Below are 9,568 nucleotides of genomic sequence, written 5' to 3'. Positions count from 1 at the left end.
AGGGGGTGGGAAATGGGAGAAGACAGGAGAGCTTGGGAAGGCGGGGCCGGGCCCGCCCCCAACGTGGCCGGAAGTGAGCGCTCTCGGCCCCTCCCCCGAGAGGGTGGCCGCCCAAAGTGGGAGGAGTCTCGCCCGGCGCAAAGATGGAGGCCGGGGCGCGGGAGGAAGCGGACGCGGCGGCGGCGGCGGCGCGGTGACGCTTTACGGCGGCCGCGCGGTGACGCTTTACGGCGGCAAGCCCGAGGGCTGGAGGGGCGGCGCGGCTCCGGGCATGAAGCTGGGCCGGGCGGCGCTGGGCCTCCTGCTCCTGGCGCCTTGGACGGTGCGGGCGGTGGAGCCCATCAGCCTGGGCCTGGCCCTGGCCGGCGTCCTCACCGGCTACATCTCCTACCCGCGCCTCTACTGCCTCTTCGCCGAGTGCTGCGGCCAAAAGCGGGCTCTCAGCCGCGAAGGTAGGGCCCGCCACAGCCCGGGGGCCCGGCCTGGTCGCTTGGCTGGGCTGTCAGACACGCGCGGGGCCTGGCACGGGGGGACCAGAAGCCTGGGCAGAACCGGAGCTGCCAGGGCTCGGATGCAGTCATCTGAGTGCCCGGGCCGTCGCGGGTGGCTTGGCTCCCTGACCGCGGACTTTGGCCCCGGAGCCTGGAGCCGCAGCCCGCGCCGCTCCCCGCAGAAGCTGGGGGCATGCACTGCGCTGCCCACTTGCTCGCCGAGCGTTGAGCCCCCATCCTGGCTGGGGACAGGAAGCTTGGCGGGGACTCTTCCGGAGTAGGTGGCTCGTGGTTCCCCGGCAGCCCTTCTCTTGCCCAGCCGTGGAGTGGGAGGAGCTGAGCAGGACCTAGGGATGTCAACAGGTAGCAATAAAGCCCAAGGACCGTTTTAGTCTTCCCACGGCTCAGGGCATTCGAAGGGACAGGACCAGGAAAGGCAGACTGGAAGCCTGGTGGTGTGGTGGTTGCGGCGTCGGGCCGCGATCCTCATGATCGGCTGTTGGAAACCGCCAGCAGCTCCGCGGGAGAAAGACGGGGCTTTCTACTCCTGTCGACAGTTAGTCTGGGGGCGGGGCGCTGTGAGTCACCATTGACTTGATCAAGGCACCGAGCAAAGGAAGAGCAGGAACCCACAGTTCCCCTTTGGGACAGTTACTCCCAGCCCGCCTTGTGTCAACATTTCACAAGTGCTTGAGGAAGTTAGATGGCCTTGCCGAGTTTCACCTGGGCCTGTAAACGTGGCCAAGTTTTACCAGCTGTTTCTTCTGCTTCTTACTGGCTTTGCTTTTCCCCAGCGCTGCAGAAGGACCTGGACAGCAAGCTCTTCGGGCAGCATCTCGCCAAGAAAATCCTCCTGAATGCTGTGTTTGGCTTCATAAGCAACCCAAAGCCCAAGAAACCCCTCACCCTCTCTCTGCACGGCTGGACTGGCACTGGCAAAAATTTTGTCAGCAAAATCATTGCGGAGAATATTTATGAGGGTGGCCTGCACAGCAACTACGTCCACCTGTTTGTGGCCACCCTGCACTTCCCGCACGCTTCGAACATTACCCTGTACAAGGCAAGGCCAGAATTTTGGACTCCGTCCTGGATGACGCTGGATTTGGGGTGTCTTTGGTTGTGGAATGGGATTTGGGCCTCCCGGTGGAAATTAGTGTGAACTTGAAGAGGCTAAATGTGTCAGTTCCCTTTAGAATCGTCTAGAGCAGCGGTTCTCAACCTGTGGGTTTCGACCCCTTTGGGGGTGGAACGACTTTCACAGGGGTCGCCCAATGCATAACCGTAGCAAAAATAGTTATGAAGGAGCAACAAAAACAACTTTATGGTTAGGGGGGTCACCACCACATGAGGAACTGTATGAAAGGGTCGCGGCATCAGGAAGGTTGAGAACTGCTGGTCTAGAGGTTGGAGTGTGTGACAGCCTTGGTACCATTTTACCAGCAAACCTTTGCCATGGTTTCTGAAAACAGGCCCAGGGACGCCCGGTTTAGTAAGTGGGGTCACAGAATTCCAGAGAGAGACCTAATCAGATCCAACTTAAAGATGGCCACATCGAACTCATTTTATGGCTGGGGACATGTTTCTAGGGAGACTCGATGTGTTTTAAGTTACTGTTACAAATTGGTTCACGGTTGCACTCACTCATGAACAGCCCTGAGCATTGGCAACAGACACCTGGATTCGAGCCCCCTAATCATTCACCGCCAGCTGTGCCATCCTGGGAAAGTCAGTAGATCTTCACGTGAAGTGCCTAATAGGGTGCCTGGTGCATTCACCTTCAAAGACGTGTCAATACTGCTGTTTAAGGAGCCCTGGTGGGTGCGGTGGGCAAAAGGGCTTGGCTGCTCACAAGAAAGGTCTGGGGGAAAGACCAGGCACTTGCCCTCCCAGGGTGCCAGACTGTTGGCTCTAAAACTGGTTAATTGCCAGGAGGAACGAGATGAGTTAGCCACTGTAGTCAGCACTCAGGCTCCTTAACCTTGCTGTGCCTCCATTTCCGCACCGACATAACGGGGGTTGGATTCACCCATGACATGCTCAACTACCAGCCAGAGACTGGCTCAAGCTCCCTCACCTCCTACCCCCAGAGGCACCTCTGTGGATAGACTTCAGGAGCCCTGGTGGTGCCAAGGCCCAGTAGGAACATCATGAGATAGTCCAGGCTACAAGAGAACCCTGGGGGCATAGTGGTTACGCGTTGGGCTCTTAATGGGGAGGCCAGCAGTTCAAAACCACCAGCTGCTCCCAGGGAGAAAGGAAGCATTCTACTCCCAGAGTTAGATCTCAGAAACCCATGGAGGCAGTTCCACCCTGCCCTATTGTGAGTCAGAATTGATTCGATGGCAGTGAGTTTAGAGTTTACATTATGCCATATAAACTCGTGTATAAGATGAGTTTTTAATGCAATTTTTGTAGTAAAATTAGGTGCCTCGGCTGATATTCAGGTCGGCTTATACTCGAGTATATACAGGGTAACCACTTTGATGGGCTTGGGAAGGTCACAGTGAAATACCATGCTTAGGGTTTGCCTCCCTCCTGCTTAGTGCGGGTGCTTGGTTTGTTGCTTGTAAGTCCAGGTAGCAGAGTGGGATAGATAGCCTTGAGTGTTAGAACCTAACTTATCGGGGTGAAGTCAAGCTTCCGTAGTTCATTCGGATATGTGGCCTCCAGCTAACTCTTAGCACCGTCAAGCAGAGTCAGACCAGAGCAACTATTGCCATTAGATACACGTGTGAAACATTGTTACCTTGATCACAGTAGCCAAGTCAGAGTAATGAGACCGGGTACCTGCCAGAGTTCTTCCTGGGGGGTGAGCTAGCCTTGCCTTCTCTTATCACTATTAAGCCAACCACTTGGGAAAGCTTTATACAGCTCCACAGTGCAACTTTATGATCCGATGGCTTCAGGGGCCTCTAACCTCAATTGCTTAGTATTCCGAAAACCACATAAGCACATTTCTGGTTGGTCATTTTTCCAGAAATTCAAGTGCCGCCTGAGCAAACATCTAGAGCACATGGGCACTGGAGTCAGCACCTCACTGCATTGAGCCCGCCCCTTCGTCTGATGATGAAAGCTGTCAGTCCCAGGCTGGTCGGAGGACTGAAGAGACACTTGGTCTCTTCCTCCTTGTAAGAAGGCTGGTGTGCGCGGAGGATGCATTACTGCCACCATTCTGATGGCGAGGGCAGCATCGGTGTGACAGCTCACAGCAGAGCGATTATAATCAGAGGGCGGGGGGCTTTTGATTCAGTCAGCTGGGCCCGCACCCCCGTTCTACCACACATTAGCTGCCATCCTGGGCACGTTGACTAGGCTTCCTCTCAAATGGGTCTGGCATTGCCCGCCACCTGGGCTGTTGTGAGGCACAAAAGAGCACGTGCCTGGAGTTCGAAGTGCCCCGCGGAGTGCACAGACAGCACCCGGTGACCGCGTTCTTGGTGGTGGTGGTGGGGTGGCTGTGGTGGTAATAGGCACGTGCTGAGATGCGTCACTCTCCCTTAAGAGCTTTGTACTGCCACCCCCTCCTTGAACCGCAGGATCAGTTGCAGCAGTGGGTCCGAGGCAACGTGAGCGCCTGCGCGAGCTCGATCTTCATATTTGACGAGATGGATAAGATGCACGCTGGCCTCATAGACGCCATCAAACCTTTCCTAGACTACTACGACCTGGTGGATGGCGTCTCTTATCAGAAAGCCATCTTCATCTTCCTCAGGTAAGGTTTCTACAGGTGGGGGGGTGGGGGTGGGGAGCCCGAGCCTGCGAGGGTTTCCCGAGAAAACCCAGCCCAGGTTCACCAGAATTCTTTTTGCAGCAATGCCGGAGCCGAGCGGATCACAGACGTGGCTCTGGACTTCTGGAGGAGTGGGAAGCAGAGGGAAGAAATCAAGCTCAAGGACATCGAGCACGCCTTGTCTGTGTCGGTCTTCAACAACAAGAACAGTAAGTGGGACTGCCGCTGCGCCTTGGTCAGAGAGCAGTCGGGCTAGTCAGAAAGGCAGGTCCACAGCCCTTTCTCCCCCGCTGGAGGAGCCCTGGTGGCTCCAAGAGTGGTTACAAGAGGGGCTGCTAACCACAAGGTCAACAGTTTGAAACCACCACCCCGTCCAAGGAAGTAAGATGAGGCTGTCTGCTCCCATAAAGAGCCGCCGTCTCAGAAACCCACAGGGGCAGCTCTACCCTGCCTTAAAGTGAATCAGGTACACGATGGCTGGAGGGGGGGTGGGCAGACAGGTGGGTAGGTGGATGAACAGCACCTTTTTCTTTTTCCCAGGCGGCTTCTGGCACAGCAGCTTGATCGACCGGAATCTCATCGATTACTTTGTCCCCTTCCTCCCACTGGAGTACAAGCACTTGAAGATGTGCATCCGCGTGGAAATGCAGTCTCGCGGTTATGAGGTCGACGAGGACATTGTGACCAAAGTGGCCGACGAGATGACCTTTTCCCCCAAAGAGGAGAGGGTTTTCTCTGACAAAGGCTGCAAAACTGTGTACACCAAGTTAGACTACTACTACGAGGACGACTGATGCCGCGGGCGGGAGCCTGTCTGCAGAAGCAGCAGCCGGACTGCAGCTGCCGCCCCGCCCGGGCCCTGGCAGGAACTCTCTGGGCACTGTTCTCACGGCTTGGAGTCTGCAGGCCCCTCCCGGCTCTGGACCCTGGGGCCGCCTCCAGAGCCTCAGAAGAAGGAGCCGGCCCCCCCCCAACCAGGACTTTTAAAAAATCATGTTTTAATGGCAATTGTTTCTGTTCCCAGGAAGGACGAGTTAAGTTTTACGGGAAAGATAACAACTTTATTTGCAAGGATTTTTAACACTGAGGAACTGCTCAGACTCGCAGTCTGTCGGCTCTGTGGTTTGTCTTGTTGGTGAAGTTGCTGGCGTCACTCCATGGTGTCTTTACCGGAAAAGCGCCGCCCAAGGTCACGACCTTGGTGTTTTCCTATAAGTTGACATCGCTGGAGACCGGCTGGAGCAGGGGACCAGATCTGTCCCTGGAAGGCCACAGGCAGCACGTCACGGGGCTCAGGCTCATCACAGCTCAGGTCTTAAATGTCTCGGGTACCATTTGACCCGAGCAGCGGGACTAGGCCTCCTGAGAAAAGTAGTCGCCAGTGCCCCGGCCCTTTCCTCCTTCCCACACACCATCTGTCTCTGTCCTGGATTCAGAATTGTGGTGGTTTTGCTCTCCGTCCAGACATTTGAAAGCTTCCGCTGTGATCCCTGGGTTTCCTCCTGGGACACCAAAACCTCCCCATGAAAGCTCAGCTGCCTCTCCTGAGGGTGTCGGGAACGCTGTTTTATTTACAAAGGCAAACAGCAACTTTAGCATAAAGTTGTATTTCTGTAATCTAATAACAAGCACCCCCTCCACCTTGTGTGTGCAAGTGCTGGACAACAGATGCCGTCAGGTTCGAAATCTCGGTCTTGGCTCAGCTCTCTAGCACATTGCTCAGTTAACAAAGGTCAAGGGTTACAAGTCATCCTCTTTCTCCCATGGAGCGTCTGGTGGGTTTGAACAGCTGACCTTGTTGGCAAGCCACCAGGGCTCCTGGGAGAAAGACTTTCTCCATAATGATGTGCCCTCCCACAAACTCACAGGGGCCATTCTGTGGTCTCCCAGGGTTGCTGAGTCAGAAGTGGCTCCATGGCAGTGGATTTGGGTTTTGGGGGGGAGGAGTGTTGAGCACCATGGAGACTCACTGGGTAAGACAGGGCAGAACTGCCCCTGTGAGTTTCCGAGACTACCTCTTTATGGAAATAGAAAGCCCGTCTTTCTACTGCAGAGCAGCTGGTGGTTTTGAACTGGTAACCTCTCAAGTTGGAGTGCACCAGGGCTCCTAGTAGTCCATTCTGACTTAGGGCAAGGAGGGAGGACACGCGGACAGAGGAGAACCGTGCTCCCATGGGGTTTTCGGTGCTGTGGCCTTTTGAAGTGGACCACCAGCATTCTCTCCCAAGGCGTCTTTGGTGGGGTTTGAGCACCCTTTTCATGAGGGCCCCTGAGCAGGAATGGGGTGACAGCAGTGGGTCCTGGACTTTCTGGGGTGGGTTGGTCATCAAGGGCTTAACCATTGGACTCCTGTAGACCAGACGCCTTGTTTTGTGGACCATGAGTGTGAATCCTAAACCGGGAGGGCAAGGCACGGAAGCCGGCTCAGCTGGGCTGACCCCGCTTCTGGCCTGACGGGGGGGCCCCCATCCAGGGAGCTCAATTTGAGGGCCAGCCAGACCGCCTGATGCCTGCAAGTGCCAGGAACGTATCAGTGTCTTCACCCTCTAGGCCTGTTGGCCTGAACTCTGCCGTCAGGTCTGGTCCCCCTTCCACTGGAAGATGAGTCCTGGCACCTGGGAGCACCCTGCTCCTAGCTTTTGTTTAGAAGGTTCCAGCTGTAGACACTATCCCATCAGGCTGGGAAAAGCCCTGGGAAGTCCCCATCGGGGGACGCAAGTCCCTTCTGAGAAATGAGGGTACCGGGCAGGATGATGGCAAAATGGGTGTAAGCTAAGGTGACCAGACGTCCCAATTTTTAACAATTCGTCCCGAGTCCTGTGGCGTTTTAAAAGTCCTGAAAGAATGCACGTTGGCTGCCATGTGGCTGTTTCACCTGGATATGTTTTATCAATGGTGACCCGCTTTACCGATGTTAAAATCTGGTCACCTTAGTGTACGTTTGCTAGCAAGTCAGCTTATCTTTAGTCCTGTGAAGGCCAGTGTTTGCCACTTCCCGACAGGGACGATGCCAGGCTGAGGGTCTGATGAAGCGGGTCTGGACTGCATGGTATTCACCACCTGTGGGCAGCAAGATCAGCGGTTCGATTTCCTGGGTCTGAGCTGGGCTCTTGGCTCTCAGGTCCAGAACATCTGAACCAGTCTCGTGCTCCTGTGTTTCAATTCCCTCCCAAGATTAATCTCAGGAGAACATATTTGTTAAAAGTCCAGTTGTTTCTAATGAAACCATTCGTCGTGTGATTCAATTTCAACTTGTTTGAGGATAACCCTACTGACTCCAGCTAATGTACAAGCTGCCCACTGAGGAGTCTAAGGTGGGCTAGTGTCACCCACAGTGTTAGAGCCTTTATTCAAGGTCAACGGTATTAAGTAGGCGAAAAGGAACAAGTTAGCAAGTTACACCTCCCACAATAGAATAAAATTTAGGCTTTATTACTTCATGTCCGATATCAGTTCAAGCTGGCTTGCTCTCACATGGGGTGGAGAGGACTGGGCCAGCGCCCACCACTGTGGCCTCTTAAAGTGACACGTCAGTACCGGCAGTCCAAAGGTGGCCAACACGTTGAGCGTGTTGCATCACCGTAAACACAGAGAACCTTGTCTCCTGGCCAAACACCCTAAAGGTTATAAAAGAATGAGCTCATCTCCATTTGAGAACTTTTCTCAAAATATTTGAAGTCTTGCTTTGGCATTCTCCCCACCCACCCACCCCCACCCCGGACTTAAGTTTGATACTGTATAAGGCATTTTCCATACTATAAAATCCCGTAGAAAGGGTACACACACTGTTGTGAATATGAGCCTGCAATTGTGGCAACTACAGGGTGGACACAGCTCACGCTGGCTGAAACATCCATCTTATTCCCAAGGAGCAGGGCCATCCAGCCATAGGGTGCCGCCTGTAGCTGATGACACCAGGTCCAGCCGCCACCACACAACTGCTGCAACAAGTTCGTGAGAAATGCCATCTTGTCATCCCTTGATTTTTTTCCCCCCACCACAAACTTTTTGAAGCCTCTTCTCCCAATCACACATTGACACTAAAAACCCATCCCATTTAAGAGTCCCCCGAGAATGGAACCAACCATCCAGATTTTTTAAAAATCAGCAACATCCTATGCTTCCATTATGTAAGACTGAGGTTAAAAAAATAAAACACAGCCCTGAAACCCCAGGCACTTGTGTAAGACACACGGCACACCCTGTGCTTTGGTGGTGTGGGACCCGGGGACTGAAGCAGGCCCTAGCTTCAGACACTGGTCACTGGAGGACAAACTCCCCACAGATTTCACACTGTCCCATGCAAAGACGGCCAAGGGCCTTTCGCCGTGGGGACGGAGGCCCTGAGTGCAGAGCCAGCAGTCTCCGACTGGCCCTCGTCCTGGTGTGGCCGGAAAGTCTAGCTGAGGGAAGTGCAGGGGCAGGTGCGGCCCAAGGAAGACCAGGGAGGAACCCACGGAGAAATGGATGTAAGCATCCCATGCCTCAGCCTGTTACCAGCAGCCAGAAAGCCCACATCCCCACCCCCACCCGCACACATTGGCCAATCGTGCTCGGGGGATAGGCCCACAGCCCGGGTGGAGACTGCCTGCACCCATTCTAACGCCAGCACTACAAGGGAGCCAATGGCCTCTGTCAAGAAGAGGTGAGGGATGGGAGGAGGGAAGAGGAGAAGGCTTTCAACAGGTGAGGCCCAAATGCCCCCCAGGGCACAGCAGGGCGGCCCTTGAACCCCTTCCACCCGAACACAACAGGTCCCAAGGTCAGTGCTGCATGGGGAATGCAATCCTAACCTTCCACTCACACAGTGGCACCCAAGGCACTTTTGTCAAAGTTCCAGCCGGAACTGTCAGGCTGCGAAACGGCAAGAGTGTCCAGCAGATCAGTGGCTTTGAAACCCAGCTCTTCCTTCAGAACTCCCTGAGCCTGAAAGCCCATTGTGCAAAATGTGCAGACCCCCAGAGAGGGATTCCAAAGTGCTTCCACGAGGCAAGGAGGGCCTGGTTTGCTGGTCTCCCATCCCTGTCGTCACCTCCCATCCGGATAAAGAAAGCTCAGTGAAAATCGAGCCGGGACTGCACAGTCTTGCAGCCCTTGTCCGAGTAGATTTTCTCGTCTTTCGGGAAGAATGTCATTTCCTCGGCCACCCTGGTGACGACGTCTTCATCGACGGTCATGCCGCGGGCCTTCATTTCTGCCCGCACACACATCTTCACGTGCCGGTACTCCAGCGGCAGGAAGGGGATGTAGTAGTCGATGAGGTTTTTGTCTATCAGGCCACTGTGCCACAGGCCACCTGCAAAATGGGACACAGCGGGGGTTCCCACCCATTCGCTGGCCCTTGGAG

General features: G+C 54.9%; 2 protein-coding genes across 2 annotated transcripts in view; one reads left to right on the top strand and one right to left on the bottom strand.

Moving 5' to 3' along the window:
• Positions 1-271: 271 nt before the first annotated feature.
• TOR1A (torsin family 1 member A) lies at positions 272-5,327 on the top strand. The gene is made up of 5 exons (XM_004713334.2): positions 272-452; positions 1,286-1,551; positions 4,028-4,203; positions 4,303-4,430; positions 4,762-5,327. Exons 1-5 carry the CDS (start codon positions 272-274, stop codon positions 5,013-5,015), a joined length of 1,005 nt encoding a protein of 334 aa, XP_004713391.1. The 3' UTR covers positions 5,016-5,327.
• A 2,614-nt stretch (positions 5,328-7,941) lies between these two features.
• LOC101662380 (torsin-1B) overlaps positions 7,942-9,568 on the bottom strand; it is a gene marked incomplete at its 5' end in the record, with an annotated part of 4,670 nt that continues 3,043 nt past the window's right edge. The window contains one exon of the mRNA XM_013007378.2: positions 7,942-9,517. Within this exon, the coding sequence (XP_012862832.2) occupies positions 9,276-9,517 (242 nt within the window). The remainder of the gene's footprint in view (positions 9,518-9,568) is intronic.

This window comes from Echinops telfairi, unplaced genomic scaffold (genome assembly GCF_000313985.2).
Source record: "Echinops telfairi isolate 266 unplaced genomic scaffold, ASM31398v2 ScPeMD7_22;HRSCAF=79, whole genome shotgun sequence".
Classification (NCBI taxonomy): Eukaryota; Metazoa; Chordata; class Mammalia; order Afrosoricida; family Tenrecidae; genus Echinops; species Echinops telfairi.
This window is presented reverse-complemented; position numbering and strand designations above follow the sequence as displayed.